The following is a 24,507-nucleotide window of genomic DNA, read 5'->3' as shown; positions in this document are numbered from 1 at the left end:
TTGCAGCGATGTGAGACAGGAGGGGTATCCCAGGGAAAGGGGGAATGTGCCAGCAGATCCCCATTCCCACCTGCCCTGCGCTGATGGAACTCCTGGAGGGATCCATCCTCTCCTCCCCCAGCAAGGGCGAGCATTTGAAGTGGGTTTCATTGCGAGATCCCAAAGGACAGGGTTTCATCCCCACACCATTCCCTGGGTAGAATTTGACATTTTTAAGGGTGCTGGATGCAGAGAGATCCATCTCCTCCCGTTGCAGAGGAGAGGACACAGCGCTGACACCCAGCCTCACGGATCCCCCAGCTTTCCCTTCATTAGAGTCACCCCTTAATTCCCACAGCCCCGAAAACAGGCCATTACAAACTTTATTTACCCAAATATTGACTACAAATACATATCCATAACCCAGTTCCCACCCACTCCCCGCTTCTTATGCTAATTAGAAAAAAAGCAATTAAGCATGGGCAGTTTGTCCTTGGAAATGGGTCGGTGGTCTTTGGATGAGTAGGGGTCATGGGAGGGAGGAAGGGAAATGGCTCTTCCTCCTTCTGACCTTTCTATACATTTATTCTATTATTCTATTTATTCTGTACATTCTATTCTGACTTTCAACACAAAGTGACAAATTAATCTGGTTTGCAATTCTCTTATGTTCTTGAAGTTCCTCACAGGATTCTACATTTCTCATTACAAGCCCAGCTGAACAAACATAAGGTTGACAGACAATCAGTTATTCTTAATAATTATTATTATTATCTCATAATTCTAATAGTGCCTCTCTATTAAATTTAACAAGGATTAGTTTTTTATTAGATTTAACAAAAAAATTAATTTTAATTAAGGTCTTAGCTTTACTAATCTCTTAAATTGTTCGAAGTTTATGCTTCATGCCATTCCCACAGCCTCCTGCCCACCAGGACCACCCCAGGCACACCTGGAGAGGTACAAAAAGCATCTATGGCACACCCAGCTGGGCTGGTGTAGGAATCCAGAAATGGAGAAACATTTCTCTGTTTGTCCTATCCTCAAAAAAAAAAGCATTAATTTTGTCTCTCACTGATGGAAAGGCTTCCAAATATCCCTGAGTCAACCAAGATTTATATATAAAAAAAAAATTAAATATATAAGATAGAAATTGATATAAAGTATAATATATCACTGAAGTAAAAAATATAGATTTTCAAGTGTTTTTTAAATAAAGATGAAGGAAAAAGAGTTTAGTTCTTAACACTTCTTCTTCCTTCTTTCCATAATTCTACAGTTTTTAAGAGCACAAGAAGTGATTGGTTAGAAGTTAATCACAGTTTTAGTTACGCAAGTAGATACAGAAAATTTACTGGTTAATATATAAAAACAACCCACTTGTCTGTTGCTAATTGAGCGAAAATGAGTATAAAGATAAAAGAGCTGCACATTTCAGAGCCATTTTGTGCCATTCAAACCAATTTGAGCCAGTCCATAGCAAGGTGAACTTAAGCAGAAAGTCTGAGAAAGCCTGCCAAGCCTTTTGATAATATATTAATAAACGCAAAAAACAAGAATCTAACGAGCCTTTAGGGTATTCTTCCTGACACAGAACTGAAATAAGCAAGACTTCCCGTGAAGAACTATCCCAAAAAAGCTCAACCCTGATAAAACTGAAATCCCACATCAGGCTGGGAACAGTTCCAGGAGTTATCTGAGCCCCTTTTTATTCAGGTTGCTTTTCCAGGTGAGAGAGCAAGTGCCCCAAATTCCAGCTCCGGGAAGCTCTTGGCTTTCCCTCTGGAGTGAGCCAGACACCTCTCTGGCTTGGGGCCAGCTCTGCAGGGCAAGGGAAGGGCCACAAAGGTGCTTTTGTTCCTCCTGCCTGCTCCCTGCTTCTCCCCAGCCCTGCTGTGACACCTTCCAGAGGTTGGAGTCATCTTTCCACTAAAAAAATCTCCAGCAGCCTTTCCCAGATGCTGCCTCAGCACAGCCAGATCGGGCTCATCCCTCCCCTACCCCGCCTTTTCCCAGGAAAATTCCAGGCCAGGAGCGACCTGCTGGAGCAGGTGTTTGTGTGAATCCCTCTTGGAGCAGGTTCCCGTCTGTGCCTGTCTCCCTGGAGCTCACCTCCCACCTGGGTACCACGGGGTGAGGAGCTGTGGAAAGCACCTTGCTCCTCTTCCAGACTCACAGGGTCTTTCAGCCTGGTTTATTCCAGAAATTTCAGCTGGATAAACTACAGGTGTCGAGTCCTTGAGGTCTGCAGGGAAAGGAATTATTCTCTAGCAGAAGAGCTGGGGAAACCTCCAAGAGATGCTGGCCTGTCTCTCTGAAAATCAGGCCTTTCGATATTGTTTTCATCATTTCTAGCCACTTTCCCAGGAAAGTCACTTATGTTTATAGTGTTTATACATTTCATTAAAGATGTGCCTTTTGATAGACATCTCTCACTGCCAGTGTGGTTAAGGAAGTGGTAACCTGGCTATCCAACCCCTGGTCATTGTGAAAAAACCTATAAATACTGAAAGAATAAATAAACTTCCTTCTTCTTCTTTCATCCCACCTCGAGCTGCAGCTGTGTGAATCATTTTGTACCCAACAGTAACGCTGGCCCAAGCCCACCTCGGGTTTGAGACGGAGCAAGAAGTCTCCAAACCAGGAGCAGAGGCAGCTCCCATTGCTGGTTTGAAATGCTCACACATTTCTTGTTTTCCTTCCCTTGTGCCAGCAGATGAAATGTTTGTTTCCCAGTGATCCCAGTGTCTAACATTGTTTTACCTCTCCTGGCAAACACTGCCTTGCCCAGCACCCAAAACCAGCCCAGCAGGGGCTGGGCAGCACTGCTACAATTCCCTCTTCCAGGAAATCTCATCAGCAAATGAATCTCTGTTTGGCACATTTAGGGACAGCAAAACACTTTTAGAATATCACCCTGTTCTTTGTTCAAGCTCTCAATTCCCTGTTTAGAAAAACCCACCTGGAAAAAACAATTTTTTTTAAATGCCCTTGGTTATTAAGCACCTGCAGCTCCTATAAAACATCAGCTGGGACCAAAAAAAAGGAAAATAGAGCCTTCTTGATGAGGAATTTGCTGCCTGAGTCTCACTTAGCTGCTCCCAGCACTGTTGGATGCTTTGGGACAGCGAGCTGGGCTGGGCTGGAAGCTCAGAACGAGCTCCTGCCCATCCCCATCCCTATCCCAGGAGAGCAGCCAAGCCAGGATCCAGCAGCTTCATCCACTATGTGCCTGTTGGACCCCAGGTATTGGGATTTTAAGAGCTGGGAGATGTTTTAAAGCATGATTGATTATTTTTCTTTTCTTGTGAAGAAGTGAGAATGATTTTATAATTTATTATTTATTATAAATAAATAATTTGCTAGATGTTTGTGGTTAGTGGTTACAAGACTACAGGTTATAGGGTTTTTTGAAAGGTTAATTAGTTAATAAACTACTTCTACAAAGAATGTTTTTTATCTTTACACTAAAAATTATTTTGTTTTATACATCTTTGTTACAACGTTTGTTGTAACATGGACTTCCTTAACTAATTATATAATGTTATTTTATAACATTTATAACTAATTATATAATGTTATTTATATAATATTATATAAATAACAAAACTACTTGCTACACTTTAAAATTTCTTATTATATTTATCACTTTAATACCTTTAAAACTTTCAACTACTCAGCTTAATGCTTTTTTTTATCTAAACGAAAAACTTACATTTTCATTTATGTTTTTTTAATTTGGAAGCTTTTTTTAAGGTTTTAGGTTGAACTCTGTATTTCTTTCTGCGTTTAGTCTTGTGTGCACAAGATTTTGAGAATTTTCTGTGCTTGGAATTCCTATGCCAGGCTTCTCTGGCACTCTGGGAATAGCAATAACCATTTTCCCTGCAAATTGTTCTGGATCCCAATGTATTCAGGATGCTAAAATTGTGCATCCTATGCCTCGCTTCTAAATCCAGAGCTGCTTTGCAGCACAATGTTCTGCCTCACCACCTGCAACACGGCACCAGACTAAACAAAAATGCCAAAAAACCACCCCCAAAAAAATCCAGATCTTAGGGGCCCAGCCTTGCTGTGGAAACTGCAATTCCTGGGATGGCAGTGGGAAGCAGGGGGTGTGCAAAATAATGTTCTTCCCAATCCCTGCCAGGGGAAAGAGCTGGGAAGGATGCAGGGTGGAGTAAAAATTAATGAGGTGTCTTCCCCTCCTCCCATTCTGTCTTGGGTTTAATGGTTGGAAAGCCATCAGCAGATGTCAACAGCGCTGGAAAAGCAGATCCAGGGGAGCCATCAGCCCAGAGCAGCCAAATGAACCCAGGGACGGAGCAGAAACCTGCAGGACAAGAAACCCTGGGTGAGAGCGACCGAGTCAGGCAGCAAAAACCATCCTGGGGTGTAATTTATTCCATTCCCTCCCACTGCTCCTGCTTGCTGCTGTGTTGGGGGCACATCCAAGTGTCTCTGGAGGAGCCCCCTGGGTCCTGGGAGCTGGAAACAGCCAGCACAGGCACTGGGAACAGCAGGGCCAGGCTTTTGTTTATTCAGTGAAGGGTGGAGGGAGGTGCAATGCAAGGGGAAATCACTGATAGGTAGAGGATGGAGCCCTGACAGCAAAGATCCCCTCAGGACTAAGAAGCAGATCTCTGGAGGGGAGAGAAAACAAACAAATTAAAATAAAAATAAAACAACAAAAAAAACCCCACAAAATAAATGTAAAGGAAAATTTAAAAAAAAAATAAAATAAAATTGGGTGTTTGCTTACAGAGAGAAGTCGTGTGTTTCCTCACGACTGGAATATAATGAATGGCCCAAAGAAATATTCCAAGCAAACAAAGCAAAACCCTCTCATCTGAGCATATTCCTTGCCTTCCAGCCTTCTCCTGTCCCCAACATCCTTCTCATCCATCTCCCACACCGAGCTACCCATTAGTGGGCAAGCAGAGCAGAGGGACAGGAGGCCTGAGCTGAGGAGATGCAATTCTAATTAATACAAGTTTTCTCCCCAAGTCCTTCTGTGCAAAGGACAGGGGTCTGGCAGGGGGGTCCCTCTCATCCTGGGGGTGCAGCAGCACAGGGACAGAGGAATCAGTCCTGGTGCCCCTGGTTTTTTGGGTTTAGAAGAGGACTGGCCAACAACAACATGACTAAAATCCTATCCAGCAGCAGCTGAGCTCCTCATCCTCCTGCTCCCACAGACCCCTGAGCACACAGGACTATTCCACCTGCCCCAAATCCCCCAAAGCTGCAGTCTGGGAGCTCAGTTCAGGATTGCCCTGCTTCCCCCCAGCCCTAGCTCTGGCCCAGCTCTGCTGAGAACACTTGATCTCCTCCCCGAGCGCTGCCAGCTGGGTGAAATACAGCTGCTGCCTCAATAACGCTGGCGGAAAAAAAGGCCTGACATTATTCACAACAAAAAGACAAGCATTGCTCTGCTTGCTTTAGATTTCATGGGAGCAGTTCCCACTGGCTGCATGGGCAGGGGAGGATGAGCAGGGGGGGGCTGCTGGGTCTCAAAGAGCTCTTTGGGCAAAGCTGTCACGAGCTCCCACCCAAAACATCCCGATCGCTGCCATCCCCCCACCCCAGCCTTTGCACAGAGATTCTTGGTTTGCCAACGCCATCTCCTCCAGCAGAAGCTCCCATCTTAAAAGTTCCATGACTTTCTCCAGCCCAAGACCACCAGCAAGATGAAGGAGAACTTGCCAGGAAAGCCAGCCACGAGGAGAGGTGGAAAAGAGGGAGCCAGTTAATCACCCAGCATGTGTTATCTGTCTGGGTGGAAAATGGTCTGAAAATACCCTGTGTTTCAGAGCAAGGGCATAGTTTTTGGTGATTCAGCCACCTGAAGCCTTTCCAGCTTCCAGGTTAAGTCCAAGTCTAAGCCCAGCTTTTCCCAGGTAGCTTCCTAAATGGCAATGGCACCTGGACAACATAGCCCTGGGCACAGCTATTCCCACCTCAGACTTGGGGGCTTGCTCAGAATCCCCTAAGAACAAAACCACCTCAAGCTTAGTTCACTTTCAAGCTCCTTACTCTGAAGTTCATCCAAAAATTTACATTTTAGCATTTAAATCAGCCAGTATGTAGTGACTGCAGAACAACACCAAAAGGATCATTTGAGGGCTGAAGTGGTGCCTTAACTGAAATTATCTTTTCCTGTTTGCATCAAATCCAGAGTCCAGACACTCTGACAGCACCTTTTAACACATTAAGCAACTTTTCACACCACTTTCAATATAACTGCACTTATGAACCAACCACAGATTAGCCTATAATGTTACAACCAGTATTTAAGCAGAGTAGAAAAGGCACCTGCAACAAGATATTTACAGAATTTAAATAAGATACATAATTTAGATAATAAATTTGATAAATAAATATAAAAAATATTTGATAAATAATGATATAATTAATATAATTAATATTTGATAAATAATTTCAATTTGATAAAAGATTGGTGTGAAAATGAAAGAAAGCATCCTGAACAGTGCAATGAATGATGTGGAGAGGCATTGGACAGATTGGGGTTTGTGGTTGAAGGAAACGGTCCCAGAATTTTTCCAAATATTTCCTGGTCACCATGCTTGCCAGTATCCAGCTCAGGAGGGCAGGAGGCTCCTATTCCCTTGCTTTCCCAGTGTTTTAGGGATTTTGGCCAGGCTCTGGCTCAGGACAGAGGCAGCTGGGCAATTCAGCAGCTGCTCAGCATCCCCACAAGCCGTGGATGGGTTTGAGGCACACAGCTCTGTGATGAGAAAGAACAGCCTAACCCTGGCTCTGATTAATATTTCTCATTTCAACAACATGTTTGGCGCTGGGGGAAGCTGCCAGCAAAAACTGTGGAGTCTGGTGCCTCACCCACCCACAGGACACGAAAACAAGGCTGCTGTCAGCTTCATCTCAAACCTGCGTGGAGGGTGAGGACCTTTCCTTCGGAGCCCTCAAAATGAAGAGCATCAGGCACAAGTGCAGGGGGTTGAGGCAGCAGGCTGGGGCTGCTGGGGAGCCACCAAACACCAAACAGCCCTGGGGGCAGGATCTGCAGATCTCTGGTGGGACAGGGATCACATCCTACAGGTGGGACACCGGGAGGGTGGGCAGCCAGCGCTGGGACGGGCGGAGGAGAAGTTTCTTGGTCTCCCCCAGGCTGTGTTTTCTGGGATTGTGGAAGCTCCCATTTCCATCTCCCTGCCTTCCCAGCGTTTTTGAGGGAGTGAAAGTGAAGCCAAGGAGGGCAGAGAGTTCAGCAAACAGGGGCAGGAGAGGAGAGTCCCGGGGTGAGCTGTGCATGCCTGGGCCAGCCCTCCTCCAGAGGACTTGCTGGAAGGAGACCTGGGCACAACCTGTTGACAAAGGAGAGCAGGGCTCCCGTACAAACAGCCTGGCTCCACCTGGGGCAAGGGATTAGAAAACTCGGATTCCTCTCAGCAAACCAACTGTGGCTGGAGGCAGGGATTAAACCCAGTGCTGAGGAATGTGGCTCCTTCCCGCTGCAGAGTCCAAGTTGGCACCGCATCCCCACTCAAGACTCGGCTTACATAATGCAGCTTATGAAAGCAAAATAGCACGGCCATGCCAGCCTGTGGGCAGGCCAGGATGGGAGCAAAGAAAGGGAAAGAAAGACATTTTTTGGCTGAGGTAAAGCCTCGCTGCCCCAGCCTTGTGCTGTGTCACCAGGGAAGGGAAGGGAAGGAAGGGGGCAGGGAGGGAGAAGGACCCAGTCCTCCTACAAGGCTGTGAAGAGCTGCAGTCCTGGTGCTCAGTCTGGAGTCACAGAATGTGGATTTTCCTCCCCAGTTTACCTCTCTGACCCTAGGCTTCTCCTCAGTCAGGCAAGTTCACATTGAGGTTCAACCACGGAAGGTTTTGGGCAGTGAGGAGGGAGCCAACATGCAGGAAGCACCCAGGCCCAAATTCCATTCCTTCAGACACCTCCAGAGGCAGCTCGGGGATGCTCTGACCCACATCATCTCCCACTGGGAACAGAGCCCCTGGAGACCCTTCAGTGCTGAGAGCAGTAGGATTGTGTCTGCCCAGAACCCTTCTCCACGCGTTCCCACCAGAGATCACTGCACAAAAGGGAGGAACAGCCCCCAGACACCCAGCACTGGCTCAGGGTGGAGTCACGAGGATCAGGCTGAGATCACCACTCATGAGCCAGGCAATTCGCATCTTTAGTCATCCCTCAGTGACTGATATCCCCCACAACCTGCCTGGCCTCGGGAAAAGCAGATCCTACAAATGGACTGGCCCCTTTACCAGCAAGCAAAGAGTCAGGGTTCAATTGACATCCACACAGGATGTGTTGAAACTGCAAATAGGTCACCAGTGCCAGCTGGAGAGCCTGGAGAACCACTCGTGGGTGGAGGACCCACTCAGGAGCCAGCCCGGGTCTGACTCTGCATGCAGCTGGCTGGGGAAGCCAGGCAGACCTAAGGAGATCTTCCCTTTCAAGAGCTCCCACTTGTTCCCTAAGCAGCTGTCCTCGGTTTAATCAGTAACTGAACAAGTGGGATGAGATCCCAGGCTCAGCTGGAGCTGAATTCCCGATGTGTGTGATGGCAGGAATCCCCTCCCAGCTCCACCACCTTGCTCAAAGGGGTCACACACAAGGAATTACCACACCTGACCTTTCTCCAGCAGCCTTCTGGAGCATGCCCTGGTCTCCTTCGAGGGGACAAAGAACCCCCAGCCGCTTTTCCAAAGGTGGAAACCTTCTCACTTTTATCAGCAAGCGTAGATCTCAGCTGGGACTGCTCCAGGCCCAGCACCAGAGGAGCTGCTGAAGCTCCAAAAGGCATTTCAAGAGAACAAAGCTGCTCTGATAACAGCAGCTTCAAGCCCAAAGAGAGGCTCTTGAAGAGCTCTGCAAATCAGTCTGTGCCCAGCTCCCTCCCTGGGGCCATCCCTTCCCTCCCACGGGCCAGCATCAACACCCCAGGAAAGGGGGAAAACACAGACTTGGAGAAATAAAAAGAGTTTCACCCAGCAACAAAGATGTGCCTCTCTTCTCCCTCACCTGAAGGCATCCAAAGGACAGCTCAGCAAATCCTGACCCAGCTAAGGCTGGCTTATTCCTCCTCCAGACGTGTTCAGGGAGAGAGGTGTGTGCAGCCAGGGGCTGTGAAGGCTGACCTACCAAAAAAAAAAAGGTAATCAAGGAAGCTCAAATAGCACTGCAAAACTCCCAGAAAATAGTAGGGGAAGTGAATTGTGGATGCTGGAGCAGCATCAAGGCGCTCTGGGAGTGGGAAAAGGCAGGAGAAATCCAAGCAGCCACACCTGATGCACCAGGCTCTGCAGAAAGGGAAAATCCCTCGTGTCCAGGCAATAACTGGGCTGGCACAGCCTGGCACAAAAAGATGCTTCCTGTGGGAATCTGGATTAGCTCACGGGCTCCAGGCTGTATTTGAAGGGGGCTGTGGCTAATCTTCTTTTGATTGCCTTAAAATCCAGCTGTGGGGAAGAGCCTGGCATGTGAGCAGATATATTAATAGGTTAGGGGCAGCCTCGTCTCCTAAGCTGGTGTTTGATTAAAAGGGAGCACAACCAACAGGCACTTCAAAAAGCTGCTGCTATTTTTGTCTGCCTCGTTTGGAGCAGTTCCTGATGCTTGCAAGTGCCCAGCAAACCCTTTGGGACTGATCCTTGCTATATCATTATTCACATTTTAAGGATTCACTTCCTCCTGAGAGGCTCAGATCAAAAGTCAAAATGTTTTCTATGAATGCATAAGACATAAATTCAGCTTCTGAGGCTTTCAGGTTCAATTTGTAAGAGCCCCATGGCCTTAAGAGGAGGCCTCCCTACCCTACAGAGCTGGGAAATCGTGTTTAAGTAACTACAAAGCAAATTCAGCAAGAAGGCTTTAGGCAAAAAGTCAAAAAACAATGTCTAGAGGGAATAAATGATTTTTTTTTTCCCTTCTAATTCATTATAGTAATTTTTTTCCCCCCTATACTTTTAATAATGATCTGAAAAGCCATTTCCCAGCACAATGTTGTTCTGACCTTGTTTTCAGCCGGGTAATTGTGCAGTGAGTGGATAAATGCTTTCTCAGCTGAGAACAAGAGGAACCATTAAGCATCAAGCTCCTGACCTAAATTTATGTTCGGGGCAGCTGGAGGAGCAAAGGACTGATGCCTGCTCCCCTCATCAGCCCGAGGGACACCCCAATGGCAAAGGGAGATGCTGTTTATCCCAAAGCAACCCAAGGAAGGTGTCCCTGCCCCTGGCAGGGGGTGGTTTGGAATGAGATGATACTTAAGGTCCCTTCCAAACCATTCCATGATTCTATGGCAAAACACAAAACCTGCTGCCCATCAGCTCCTCCTGCCTTGGTGATGCTTAGTGGCCAAAACTGAGCCATGTCCCTCCTTTTCCCAATTTTTTGTTCCCCAGGAGGAAAGGCTCTCTGGAGGGAGATTCAGCTTCAATGATTCACAGGGTTTGGAAGTGCAGGATCTTTAAGAAAAACGAAGAGAAAACCAAACCATGTCTTTTCCCTCCTTCTGTGCCAATGCCTTGGCCACCTAATTCAGGTGTAATCCGATTCTTTCCACTGTAACATTTCCTTGGAAGGCATAAGAAACAGCAGCTGCCTTGCCCCTGAGCCCAGATCAGAACAAAACTTCAAGATTTCTGGGCTCCTGAGTTATCCCAGAGCAGCCTGGATTTGTTTTGGCTGCAGCTCCCAAGTCCTTTGTGGCCGTGTCAGGATGGGAAGAAAGGAAAGGTGTTCACTTTGCCTCTGTTCCAGACACACCCCACCCCACCAGGGCACAGGGACAGGGGAATTTTGGGACTGTGCTGTGTTCCCCAGAAGGGAGATGCAGGAAAACAGCTGGCCCATAAAAAATAAACGTGATAGCAGGAATGGCCTCATCAGCCCAGCAGGATGCTCAGGTGCAGTTATTGCAGATTTAAAGGTGGGAGTGGTTAAAGCGTCCTCTCCTGAAGGAAGCAGCTGGGGAATGGCACCACAAGCTAAATAAAGGACCACGGGAGCAAAGTGACACATTTCTACTGCCTTGGTTGTTATCCCAAATGACTGGGTTTATGCCAAAGGTGGACGAGCAGCATTTTCTCATTTCTCTCTCATTTTCTTTCTTAGGAAGAGTGGGAAAGCTGCTTCTTCCACAAAGCCCCCTTTTAAATTAAGTTTCCTGGAGTTTTGTTTTCTGTAGGATTTCTATATCCCACAGAACTTGTGAGGAGGAGGCTGGGAAATGCACAAACATCTGTGCCGACCCCATGATCCTCCCTATGGACACTCACAATCCCAGGCCCTTTCCCATCCCAAAATAATCCCATTCGAGCCAGAGCTGGACCATCCTTCACCACAGAACCAAGCACTGCTGCTGACAAATCCCCATTTTCTGGATGGAAAGACCCCTGCCTCCCCCTCAAAGAAACCTCACAAATGAAAAGCCACATCTACCCGCTATCAGAGTCAAAATCCTTTCAAATGGTGAAGGCAACACACGCACAAAAAGAGGCTGCAGAGGTCAGATTGAAGGTTTTGTTCTTTTTTTCTTTTTTTATTACAAAAAAAAAAAAACAACCAAAAAAAAAAAAAAACCAACCAAACTATTCGGAAGAAGTCCAAATGCAACGGAATAAAACTGGCACCATCTAAGATATCCAAGTGTAAAATCCCGGAACGTTTGAACCCCCCCCAGCCCCAGCAGGAGCTGGGAGTGCCAGGGGTGGCTGGGAGGGACAGGTCAAGGTGGCCTCTCCCTTCCCTTCTCCTTGCCCCCATCCTGGCTGGATGAGAGCCAGGACACAACAGTGGCATCAGCGGTCTCTGTAAAACCATTCAGTCGAAGAAACTAGGATCATTATGAAAAAAAAAAAATGTCTAAAACTTCTTTTTTTTTTCCTTTTTTTTTCTGTTTTGTTTTTTTTTTTGTTTGTTTTAAACCTTTATCAAAAGCCCTGCTTTAGTGACATGCTAGCCCTGCTGGACAGGTGACACAGCCACGGCTCTGTCCGGAACGTTGTTGACCAGTCAACTCTTGGTTCAGGACACCTTCCTCCCGCTCTGAGCGCGTCACGGCCACCCGAGTCACAGTGACAAATGCTTCTGTGCAGGCTTCCCGCTCTGGGAACCCCCTCCTGCAAGCTCCACTCCATGCTGGAACAAATCTCATCCGAGTCTCCCTCCAAGCTCACCCTCAGTCCCACCTGGAGGCCTCCGACAGCATCCGCAAGAGCTCTGCCCGCTCCGGCTGGATGAGGAACGTCATCTCTTCAAGAAAAAAACACTTTCATATAGAATTTTTTTTTTTTTTTGCTGTTTTTATATTTAAATAGAAAAATACTACTTCACTCTGTGTTATGAGCCAGAGATCGGTTGACTTCCAGTGACAGAACCAAGAGTTCTCCTCAATGCTCCTACGCTGAGCTCAATGCCAGAAGATTCCCAGAAACCTCAGAGTGGCCGGAGGGCGACGATGTCCCCGTCATTGTCCCCACACAGGAAGGAGCACAGGCACAGCTCCCATCGCCACAGCTCCCATCTTCCCTTCTCCACAGAGAGGCACCAACCTTAGAGAACCATCAGTCTGCAGAGAGCCAGCAGCGGGGCTGACCCCCCAAATCTGGCTCTGTTTTAAGCTTTCTCCTCTCCTACAGGCTTTCTGCGTGTGCAGTCTGTCCCTGGAAGCCACTGGATCCCATCGGATGTACACATGAATTAGACAAGAAAAATAAAACAGTGGTTAAAAGTTCTCTAACACCCCGTCCTCCTCTCATCTTCTGAAGAGTCAACGACAAACAGACACGGATAAAACTAAACCTGCCCTCCTCCCCACCTCAAGACAACAAGAGTTACTGAGACACGAAACATGTTATCTTGTACCCTCGGGATTACATCTAGAAGGGAAGTTTAGGGGCGCGGGGAGCGCGGGGGGAGGCGGTGTCCGCGGGGCGCAGTCCGCTTAGTTCTTGTACTCAAAAGGCTCGTCCCCGGTTTCGTTGAGGAGACACGTGCGGACCAGGGCCTCTGTCACGGCGTAGGGGTCACAGTTGGCGGAGGGCCGGCGGTCCTCGAAGTAGCCCTTCTTCTCGTGGCCCACGTTGCGCGGGATGCGGATGCTGGCGCCGCGGTTGGCCACGCCGGCCGAGAACTCGTTGATGTTGGACGTCTCGTGGAAGCCGGTCAGGCGCCGGGCATTGTCCAGCCCCCCCTTGGGGTCGTAGGCACGGATGTGGTACTGGTGGCGCTTGCTCAGCTTCTCGATGGCCTCCTCGATGTGCCTGCGGAGGGAGGGAGGGACAGGGGACGGCACAGTGAGGCACGGCACGAGCTGAACCCCTCTGTCGTGTCGAGGTGACGAAGAGATTCATTGCCGTCCCCAAGCCACTTTGTGACGATGCCTTGTGCCACAAAACCCGCTCGGCTGCTCATCCCAACACAGGGTGTCTCTCCACTCCTGCTGCTGACCCAGAAAAAGGGTCCTCGTGGCCAAATCCCACAGGCTCCCTAAGGAGTGCTGTCTGTGAGACACCACCAGTTAAAACTTCCCGCTTCCACCCGCTCTCGGAGGGGAGAGCTCTCAACACTGGAGTTCACGAAGCTCTCAGAGTCATGGGCTGTCCTGTTATGTCAGGGCATCACTAAGATTAAGGCAAGAAAACAGAGCTGCCTGAGGGATGGATCCCCCCACACAGCTCCAGTGACACAGGGTCCCTGACTGCACTCAGCACAGCAGTCCCATGCAGGATCTCTCAGTTTGCACCTTTAGGATGCTCATCTTTTAAGAAAACATGGCAGCCTTGCCCAGATGAAGCGAATGGTCTTTCTCTTTCATCATGGCTATAAAAATATAATTTAAAAAGCCTGGTGCTGAGTTTGTTTGTTTGTTCCCAGCACTGGGAGGTCAGGAGCTGTTAGGGATAGCTGCATCCTGTACTTCCACCAGTACTGCTGGAGCTGTACTCCTGGCTGAATTGCCCACCAAGCATCAAGATGAGAATGTATCATTATAAAAAAAAATACACATTAAGAAAAACAGAAACCACAAAAACAAAACAAGCACAAAAAAAAAACCCCATCCAGAAGACTGGGATGTCACGCCAAGCACCAGAGCAACAAGTCCCGTGTCATCCAAAGCACTGCAAAATCCTGCAGCCCAGTAAACGACCCAAACACTTACTTGAGACCTCCTTCTTCCCTCATGCTCTTGGTGCTGAAGTTGGTGTGGCAGCCAGCACCGTTCCAGTTCCCAGGGATGGGTTTGGGATCGAAGGACACCACGACCCCGAAGTCCTCGCACACCCGGTGCAGGATGAAGCGCGCGATCCAGAGGTGATCCCCCATCTCAATCCCTTCGCATGGTCCCACCTGGAACTCCCACTGCAAGGAGGAGGCGTCACGGGCTCAGTGGGGTGGAGACAGGCACCTCCCACCCCCTGATGCTGGGCACAGCCACACAGCTCCCGCTGCCTGGGGCTTTTTCCACGCCACTCTCTCGCTCCATGAGGCGTCTTAGAATGGTTTTACCTGGGCTGGCATCACTTCTGCGTTGGTTCCTCCGATTTTCACGCCGGCATAGAGGCAAGCTCGGTAGTGGGCCTCCACAATGTCCCTGCCATAGGCTTTGTCCGCCCCTACACCGCAGTAATAGGGACCTGCAACAGCACAGGGGAACATCAGCCTCCACAGGGAAGAACGCTGACATTCCGTGAAGACCCAGCATGCACAGAGAACTCTTCAAACGCCCCAAGATCTGTTTTTCATGGAAGAACTTGCAGGGTAGAACGCTGACGGAGAGCAAGTTCCCCCTGAGTTTAAGTCTCCCCCTGAGTTTAAGTCCCCTGCAGACCAACAAACCAAGCAGCAAATTTGGAGGTGGCCAATCCCCACCTCAGCCTTTCTGCAACAAATTTCATCTCGTGGTTAGTTTTTGGCAATCTCCCGCTTTCTACCGTCCACCTTCGGTTCTAGGAACACCTTGGATCCCTCAGCTCAAGCTGTGCCGCACAGATTTCAGTTCAAACATTCCTGACTTGGTCCAGGCTCCCAAAAGATTACCTTGGGGTCCAGGAAAGCCATTGGAAGGCCAGCCAAATGGATGTCCATCTGTCCCCAGGAGAGTGTACTCCTGCTCCATCCCAAACCAGGGGTGCTGGTTGGACACCATGTCCATAATCCTCCTGCAGGTGTGCCGGAGGTTTGACTCTGGAACGGAAAAGCGACACGAGGCTCATGAGCACCTCCACTCCCCACTTCCACTTATTTTACAGTTTGAGTCCCAGCAGCGTTGAAGAATCCCAAGCCCAGCCCTTTGTCCATCACCAGCACTTCGTTTGCCCTGTCCTTTCAAGGCAGGGGTTATTTCTGTGTCATGCTAAGGGCACAGACAGCACTCGGGCAGGTCTCCCATTCCCCTTCCCAGGAACACCACCTCCACCAGGAGAAGGGAGAAGGTCCTTTCATTCACCTGCAGACTGGCGGTTGTATTTGAAGACCTCGCAGAGAACGAGTTTATTGGGGTCCTTGCGGAATGGGTCCCGGAACATGGCAGCAGGTCGCAGGTACATGTCACTGTTGGAGCCTTCGGACTGGTAGGTGCTGGAGCCATCGAAATTCCACTCAGGCAGATCTGGAGCAAAGAGAGGAACCAGCCACAGTGATCCAGGGTCCCTGGTCCCCAGGATGGGCTCCCTGCCACCCTCCAGTAAGACAGAGGTGAAGATGGTCATAGGGAATAGGTTTAGTCCCAGCACAGCTGATTTTGTTCCAAGTGGGAGAAGAAAAAAAAAAAAAAACAAACCAAAAAAAAAAACCCAAAAAAACCCAAAACAAGCAAAAAGCCACAGGAGTGCAACTCCCCAGCCACCCTGGGAAATAACAAGTTGCAGGGCCGCTGGCCAAGCCCGAGTGAACAGAGTAGCACTGAGGACATTTCCCATGTCACAACAACCACAAGGATGCGCAAAGCAGCCGGTCCCCTTGGCTAGGAGAGGGCAGACCATGAGCCATCTCCCAGCTGTGGGAATGAGGGGAGCCATGGAATACCCTCAGTCACGCTACCAAGGCCTGAGGAAGAGAGGTGGAATCTCATCTGGAAGGAGAGTGTGGCCCCTCGCCCACCCCTCCATCCTGAGCACTGCCCTCCAGGTCAAAACCCACAACTCCACTCGGGCAATGTTATCTCCTCCATATCCCAGGGGGAAAGAGGGAGGATGGGAAGCACAAAGATTTCCAAGGAGCTGTGCCAACCACTCCCTCAGAGGGAAAAGGGGGAAAGGAGAGAGGGGAAAGAAGAAGGAAAAAAAAAAAAAAAAAAGGAAAGAAAAAAAAGATAATTCTGCTCAGTCACACACAGTATTTTCATTTCATAACTGTCTCCAGCCAGCTCCATGGCAACCTGGGGAAAATCCTAATGCTATTATTGTGTAAGCTGGGACTGTTTGTTCTGAGGGACACAAGCTCTTAATTACACCGGATAGCTCCATTCTTTCCCCTGCACTTTCTTCTGCCAAACTACTTCCGGCCAAAACGAGTACTCGAGAGTCAATGGGCAGCCGAGCCCCTGCCAACAGCCCCCAGCCCCTGCCAACAGCCCCTCCACAGCGGGGACAGCAGCAAGGACGGGCTCCCAGCCCTGAAACTCCCTGAAACTCCACATCTGGAGAGCTGGGAACGCTCCCCTGCGGTATCTGGGGGAAGAGGTAACTGGAAGGGCACGAGGAGGAATGTCTTCCCCAAAAGCCATCCTTCTGCCACGGGAGGAGAGAAATGGCATCCTTCCTCCACCGGGTGAGGGGCTATGAGTGCTGCACCTGCCCTCTCACCTTCCAGGCTCTTGGGCTCGTGGTCCAGCGTGCGGGTTTTGCAGCGGAGGTGCTCCCCGGTGCCGTCGATCCAGATGTACATGGCCTGGACCTTCTCCCCCTGCGGCAGCTTCATGTACATGTGCTTGATGGCTTTGCTCAGGTGGGAGCTCGCTGAGGTGGCCATGGCTGCGGTCCTGACGAGGGGGTTCCTGCAGGGGGGAAGCACAAACAGCCCCTGCTGTGAGCCTTTTCCTGCGTTGCCACATTTTTCAGCCCCCCCTCCCCACCCCAAGGCCAGGGAGGAGCACGGGACAGCTCGGCCACAGGGCTGGCTGCCACCTCCAGCGGTTCCCTGTCATTCCTCAGGGAGAACACACAGCAGATGCCGGCAGCCAGGAAAGCCCTGCTCCACAATCCCTTCAAAAGAGTCCCATTAATACCCAAACCCCTGCTAATAAACCAGAGCAATAGACTTCCAAAGGGCTCCTTAGCCCCACGTGAACTTTTCACCTCCACGCTCCGCTCCAGAGAGAGGCTAATGCAAGGAAAGCTTAGCTGGGGCTTTCTTAATAGATCTGCATCATCGAGGAGGGCTTTTCTGCCCCAGCTGCCTTCTCAGCCCGGCCGAGGCTATCCAAGCCCGGTCTCAGGGCAGCAGGAAAAGCAACAGGCAGCACCCCAGGCAGCGATGGGGAGGCGGGATGGGCCGGAGCGGCTCTAGGACCAGTGGGTGCGAGCTGCAGCATCCCCAGAGCCCCGGGAGCCGGGCTCCCAGCGCCAGCCAGCCCACTCGCGTCCGACCCACAGCACCGGGCTCCGCGCGTGTTTTCCAGGGAGCTGGGAAATGCCAACAGTGTGGAAATGCGGACTGACTCGGAAAGTCGCTCCAACATCTCGTTCGCCGGCGGGGGGCGGGGGGCTCGGGATGAGCCGCCCCCAGCCCACCTCGCTGCGGCTCCCACCGCCGCGCTGCCCTGCCAGGAGCATCCCCCACGCCTGCGGCCGAGTCCCAGCGCTGCAGGGAGCAGCTGAAGGGGTGGGGGGGTGGGGGGAGGTGAAAGAAAAAAAACCAAACCACCCACAAAAACTGCAAAGGGAATGTTTTCAACAGCAAAACTCAAGCTGCCACTTCCTCCCACCTCCCCTTCCCCCAAAAGGAGGAATTTTCCCTTGGAAGGTCTGGCCGCCGGGGCTGCCTCCCCTGCCCTGCCGTGCACGGAGGGGTTGCGGCGGGTGTTGGGCAGCGGCACCCCCCTGTCCCCGTGTCCCCCCGGGCCGGTACCTGGGCTCGGCGGTGGCTGCGGGCGGGCGCGGGGCTCCCACGCTCGGCTCCCGGGGCCGCGCCCGCCGCCCCTTTATGGCGGAGCAGCGCCGGCCCCGCCGCACGGATTGGGCAGCGGGGCGGGACGGGGGGGACCCGGGAGGGGGGACAGGGCCACCACCCCGCCTCCCTCCTCCTTCCTCCTCCTCCTCCTCCTCCTCCTCCTCCTCCTCCGCCTCCGCCCGCTCCGGCGGCATCGCGGCCCGGCCGCCCCCGGCAAAGAGGGGAGCGCTGCCGCTTCGCCCCGGCTTGGAGGGGATGGGTGGGTGCGGAAAACTGAGGGAAGAGGGGGCAGAAAGCGGAGGGTTTGGGTGGGTTTTGGGTGTTTTGAAGTGACCGGAAAAGCAAGCCCTCGTCGCTGGGCAGGCGGGAGCGGATCCAGCGCTTTCCGCAGCGTTTACATGAGCGGCTGCCTTGGCACAGCTCGCAGGGATGGGGACCGGCCGCCCCGGGGACAGGGGGAGGCACCGGGGCTCCAGCGAGGCTTTGGCTTGGCGCTCACTCTTGGGAGGGGGAAAAGAGCCTCGGTGCCCGGTTTCTCCTCCTTGGAGCAGCTCACAGCCTCCAGCACCTGGATTTGCAGAGCCTCGCTGCAAGGCGCAGGATCACTCAGTGTCACTGGAGGGAGGAGAAATCCCCCGGCCCCACCATGGGAGCACCCACTCGGCACCCAGCAAAACGCAGGCAGTGCCCAGTATTTTTCCAGCCCGTCGGCCCGCTTGTCCCATCACCTGCAACTCCGTGCAAGTCCCAGCCCGGATGCAAGGGGCAGCCGGAGCTGCCAGCCGTGTGTGCACACCCTGGGGACACACGCAGGTCCCAGGCCGAGCACACGCCACCCACACGCCTGCCACGGAGCCACAGGATCCTGCTCTGCCCCATGCCAGCCTCGGGGAGATGGCACCGAACTGCTGTTCCTCGAGAAGCTGGAGCCTCCTGGCCGTCACAGCCACCCTAGCGCGGACACAGGCACTGTACAGGCAGAATCCAGAGGGAAAATGGCCAGGGAGAGACGGATCTTCAGGCGGGAGGAGGGGGAAGTGCTGGCCAAAAACCACGCTTTGATTTATGGCCCATCTCAAGAGCCAGATCCCCACCCTCCCTGCGGGGACAGCTCAGCTAATTCCTCACCAGCAGCACCTCGGAGCAGCCACCAGTGTGCGGCAATCCCCTGAGGCTGCCCAGAACAAGGTGATTTTCAGGTGCTTTTCTCCTCCTGGAATTGCTTGGGCAAGGCAGAGCCACCGAGCATTGCAACAGCGCCCCAGAAAGCGCCTCCTTGCCAGCACCCCAGCTCCTGCAGCCTGTGCACAGAGCCGCGGTTCCAACACAAAAAAAAACAAACGTGGTGTTTTACCCACGGAAATGAGCTCAGGAACTCACGTTCAGCCCAAGTTCAGCTGTGGTCACCCAAATCTAACAGCTCAGCTGAAGCAAAAGGAAGCAGAGCAGAGGCTGGTGCCCAAAATAGTTCCCATAAAGGGGAGTTGTCAACGTAAAGCGGCGTCCGGCCCTCTTCCCTAGTGAGTGTTTCTTTAATCGGGACGCCGAGAGCTCCGATAGCTCCAAATTCCTGGAATTACGCCTGCTACCTGCTAATTTCCCAGTAACTTTGTCCACCTCTGGCTTCGAACGAGCCCAGATGTTGACAAGTGGAAGCAGCGGGGTGACCCCCGTGCCGTGCGAGCCTCGGGGCTGGCCAGCTCCGAGCAGCCCTGAAGGCAGCTTGGCAATGTAAACATCATCCCTCCATCCCAAAAATCAACTCCCCCAGCCTGGGAGAGACGCCGCTATGGTGGGCAAGGCTGTGATGGCGGGGGTGGGAGGATGGAGCTGCCAGCCCCGGCAGGGTTTGGTGTTTGGGCTCATGGCCAAGCCCCCGTGCTCGCCCTGCACAAGTTGTTTACGAGCCAGCGGAGAAGCGGCAGCCGCGGACCCAGCGCCCTCTCCCGGGAAGCGTTCCCGGGCCTCCTCTCTGGGCTCACCCAGCTTGTTTACAGCCTGCCTTTCTTCTCCTCCTCCCCTTCCAGCCTGGCTTTTTTTCCTTTTTTTTTTTTTTTTATTATTTTTTTTTCCCGGGAAAGCCTGCTCAGGCTGTTCTTTGGCCCAGCTGCGTGCTCCAGTGACCCTCGGTGTCTCCAACAAAACCCTCCTCGGGGAGCTGGGGAGGGCTCGGTGCCAACAGGTGACACAACCCACGGGTGGACTGAAATCCACCTTCAAAGGGCCACACGTGCAGCCAGAGGGTGAGACAATGTCCCCTTCCAGGGGCGAGTCCCGACTGGCACAGCTTTTTCCTTCTTCCTCCTATTAATTTGTGGGATCACCTTTTTTGGCACAGTTTGATATCCTGAGAGGAGTGCCAAGGTTGGGAAGAGGATGGTGAGTTACGAGGGTCGGGCAGGCTGGACTTTGCAGCCTCCTGCCTCCAAAGCAGCAGGGCAAAACCTCAGGGACAGGGCACAGCCGGGTCCCTGCGCTCCCCAGGGAAGGTTTGGGGATCAGGATGAGTTTCTCTCAGGTAGCATGAGACATTCCTGCCCTTTTCCAGCTCCAGCCAGCAGCCAGGCAGTAAAGGATCAAGGCTTCCCTCTCCACTGTGCCTTGCTGGGGCTGCCGTGACCCATCCCTTGTGGTGGGCCCCCGTCCATCCCTGTCCTTCATTTGGGAATGCCTTAAAATGCAGAAATATCACACCATTGTGGGGGGGGAAAGAGGAGGGTGGCAAATTGAGGATTAAATAGACAGGATATGAAATTTCCTGCTGGCTCAGGCCATGAGGCAGGTGGCTGAGGGCTTTGCTCCTGCAGTTCTGGGACTTTCCCAGCACCATGGGGCCATCTCCAAGGATGCCACCTCACCACAGATCCTGGAATCTCAAGCCCAACACATTGCACACCCGGACTGCTAAGCCCAGGTACCTGTTGGGTTTTCACCAGCCCTAAAGAAAAATTCAGAAGTAGAAAGGAATGTTTTCGTTTGTTGGGTTTTTTTCCAATGGAGATGTCACACAAGGAGGAGGAGGAGGAGTTGCCCATTTTGCTGTGATGGTTAGGTCCCAGGGGGAGGCTGGACACACCCAAAATGCCCCAGCCTCCAGCAGTGGCACAGCTGGGAGGGAAGAGGGATGAGCATGACATCATGGAATCAGAATGCATTGGTTTGGTTTGGAAGGGACCTAAAGGTCATCAAGTCCAACCCCCTGCAATAAGCAGGAACATCTTCAGCATCTCTCCTCTCCCCATGCTCAACAGTCAAGACATTCCTAGTTTGAGCTATACCACTTGCATCCAGGGCAGTGCTTTGGGCTGGCAGGTCCTGCACGAGGAACTGAACTGCAGCCAGGTAACATCAGCCAGGGGCTGGCTGTCCTGATGTTGCATCACCCCCATCTCTGCCCACCCCTGGGCACAGCTTGCACCCACGGCAGGTGGGCTCCCGAGGCGCTCCCAAGCTTTCACCCACCGCCACCAGCAACAGGAGGGCTGGAAAAATCAACCCAACACCCGAGAGCAAGCGCTGAGCTCCGGAGTGACCGAGGACAGGGAGCTGGCCGTGGGGATGAGTGCACTGGGGGACTGACCTTGTGCAAGCAGCAGTGGCCGAGCGGTCTCCCCTGGAGCGCTTCAGGGGGCTGACGAAACCCCCCAAGGCAGGCAGGCAGTAGCTGCTGGCTCTGGCTGTGAGCAAACATTGCACGCTCCGCAGCAGGCCCATGCTCCCTTTGAAGATGCTGCCAGGGTCAAGGGTGGCCGCGGGCTGGTGGCCAGAGGGCTTTCAGCTTTCCAGAGCAGATCACCTGGGCTGTGCTAAAGGGCAGTTTAGGAAAGCAAATTAATAAGCAAGAGGTGCATGCAGAGTGAGAAAAAAACCAAAACCCTCCCTCCCCACTCGGCTCCCCCGGCCACGTGCCAGGATGCACAGAGGGAAGAGGGACCTTGGGTGCTGCCACCTCCCTCCCCACCCCTTTCTGAGCCACCTGGCTGCCTGTCCCCCCTTGCCACCCCTCCCAGGATCCCACAGCACTGCTCCATGCCCCAGCACCCCTTGCCCAGATCCAGAGACATTCCCGGCGGGCAGCCCCTACCTGCTGCGCTCCGCAGACCCTGCCCGGGGACCGAGCGCCTTCCCCGAGCACGTGCTCGCCTTCAGCAGCGGCCCGGGGGGAAGCTGGAAGATGAGAACGTCAGGGGCAGGCGGGATTTGAGACCTAGAAATTGCTTGGCTCGGTTCGTTCTGTACAAGGGTGGAGAATATCCCAGGGAGCGCTCAGCACATGCCTTTCCCCACAGTTGGAAATTGGTCACACTGTGCATTGGCAGGGTTGTTTTTATTGGGATTTTTTTTTTCCCCATTCTCTCTCTATTTTTTTTTCTTTTTTTTAACTGTTCACACTGATAAAAGCACTCCCAGCCAGGTTGGGGCTGTGTTAGCTGTGGCTGGCACATTACTTTCAGCCTAACACAACGCACAGCTCCGTAAGTGAGAGTACAGAAATCCTCAAACCGCTGCCCTGAGAGGATTAAGCGGTGAATCCGGGCCCGATATTGTAAATTATAAAAGGTAACAGCAAAGTGCCACCGCCCATGTCCCTCCCTCGTGGCTGAATTAGGTCCCTGTCCTGCCACAACACGTACTTAACCCAGGCTGCTGAAGTCAACAGCCCCAGAGGCTCGGGTAAGGTTACACCAGTGGCTCTGCTTCAGCTGGAGGGGAGACGAGCAAAGGCAGAGCCTGCCACAGGGGCTGTCAGGTGTAAGGGACAGTCCCAAGCAAGGAAACCACAGACTAATGGCAACAGGCTCAAAAATACTCCCAAAGGAAACACCAGTGGTGCCCTTGCTGAGCAAAACAGATCTTATGCACTCAGGAGCATGGAAATCACATGTGAAAAAGAATTGTCATATGTTCAAGGAAGGAGTTAATATTTAAGGCTGAACTGGAATTCCTCAGGACTTGGGCAATTCCAGTTTTAAGGAGCCGTGGGCCTAATGTCCTATAAACTCTTTCTATGAAAACAGGATGAAGTTGTACAAGGGGAAAAAAATCCCAAATCTTCCCCCAAAAGCTCATGGTGGGGATATAATGCTTATGCAGGTTTGTGCACTCAGGCTGGAGTTCCCCAGATTTCTGGGTCTCCAGATCATCGCCCAGAACCAGAAGCAATGCTGAGATGTTGGGGGTGTGTGGGAAACAGCCACCACTCTCCTGACAGCACCAAAAGGGACAGGCTGGGCTGCTGGGGGAGGCTGTGAGTGGCCAGTGACCACAGGCAGTGAGGCTGACATCGTGTTTGGGCAGCCTTGGACTTTGGCACCGTGGGGGAGTGGTGCCAGCTGATGTTGAGCAAGAAGAAAAATCCCAGCTCCATCCCCTCTGCCGCCCTAGGAACGTGAGGTTCTGCCACTTGTCACCTCGGGGCTGCCAAGGGAGGGCTGTTCCCCACTCCAGGGACAGGGGATGTGGGTGATTCAGGCTGGGGCAGAGGGGGAGTGAAGCCCTCCTGACGTATTTGGTGTTGCAAGCCTGCCCTTATCTTTTTGTGGAGTCCAGCCACTCCGAGCTCCCTTCTAAATCTGGGCTGTGCTCTTGTGCCCACCTCTTTTTTTTCAAATCTTTTTTGGTTTTTCCACCCAGCTGATGTGAGCTCCCCTTGTGAAGAGACAATGTGCCCTGGGAAAACCTGGGAAGCTGCAGCTCCATCCTGCCAGACCTGTTGGGAAGAAAACTCCGTGGAAATGGACCTGTGCCCTCTCACAATGACCATGTTGGCTAATTCCTGCTCACAACCTTAATTTTTTCCTGGCAGAAGCCATTACAGTCCCACTGAGGTCAGTCCAGAGCTGAATGAGCACCCAAGGAGCCACCCCAGCCTCTGAGGATCCTACTGGGCATCTGCTCAGTTGCAAACTGGAAAATGTGGGGGTTTTTTTCTAAGTTTTGACCTTTCTCTGAGAACCTTTGAGTCTTTTAGTTGTGAGACAGCCACCATTCCAGTTCATTCCTAACCCCTCCTCGCATCTCTGGGGCTCAGCAGCATAAATCTTTATGGATCTGTGATCAGAGCTCCTCCCCAGGGTCTTCCATAGCTCCTTCCCCCAGCTCCACCTGGCACCACTGAGATGAGCAGGTGTTTTGTGGCTCACAGCTGTCCCTTCCCCACATCAGTCTGGGTTTTGGCACAGTGACCAGCCCATATGGCCGGGCTGTGGCTGAAGGAAGGCGATTTTACATCCCCGAGAGGCTGTGCCAGCACTGGGGTTCCCAGCACCAACCCCACCATCAGTTCAGAGCTGTTCTGTCCCAAGCCTTTTGCTGGGATGCAGAGCCCTGCTGCTGCTGCTGGGAACAGCTTCACATTCCTGATTTGACAGCGCCACCTCGTGAGGTGGCCCCGCTCCTGGGGACACCGTGGGACA

The 24,507-nt window shown here is 52.0% G+C and overlaps 1 protein-coding gene and 1 long non-coding RNA gene across 3 annotated transcripts; both read right to left on the bottom strand.

Annotated features, from left to right (window-relative positions):
* Positions 1-3,927: 3,927 nt before the first annotated feature.
* Positions 3,928-9,377, bottom strand: LOC148183645 (uncharacterized). Its single transcript, XR_015773402.1, has 3 exons — positions 9,262-9,377; positions 8,999-9,114; positions 3,928-4,312 (listed from the first exon to the last, which is right to left on the bottom strand). It is a non-coding gene; the product is annotated as an uncharacterized LOC148183645 (long non-coding RNA).
* A 2,109-nt stretch (positions 9,378-11,486) lies between these two features.
* On the bottom strand, positions 11,487-22,258 carry GLUL (glutamate-ammonia ligase). 2 transcript variants are annotated; one of them, XM_005528690.3, is made up of 8 exons: positions 22,176-22,258; positions 21,672-21,897; positions 16,786-16,976; positions 15,429-15,590; positions 15,020-15,166; positions 14,489-14,616; positions 14,142-14,341; positions 11,487-13,242 (listed from the first exon to the last, which is right to left on the bottom strand). In XM_005528690.3, the coding sequence occupies exons 2-8, from the start codon at positions 21,803-21,805 to the stop codon at positions 12,924-12,926; spliced, it is 1,281 nt and encodes a 426-aa protein (XP_005528747.1). In that variant the 5' UTR covers positions 21,806-21,897; positions 22,176-22,258; the 3' UTR covers positions 11,487-12,923. The 2 variants fall into 2 exon arrangements, with proteins under 2 accessions (XP_005528747.1, XP_014113050.1); XM_014257575.2 differs by lacking the exons at positions 21,672-21,897; positions 22,176-22,258 and adding an exon at positions 18,050-18,151.
* Positions 22,259-24,507: the final 2,249 nt, after the last annotated feature.

This window comes from Pseudopodoces humilis, chromosome 10 (genome assembly GCF_049639895.1).
Source record: "Pseudopodoces humilis isolate 2021_Gansu_Grassland_sample_001 chromosome 10, ASM4963989v1, whole genome shotgun sequence".
NCBI lineage: Eukaryota > Metazoa > Chordata > Aves > Passeriformes > Paridae > Pseudopodoces > Pseudopodoces humilis.
Note: the sequence above shows the minus strand (reverse complement) of the source record. Positions and strands in the feature narration are given on the sequence as shown.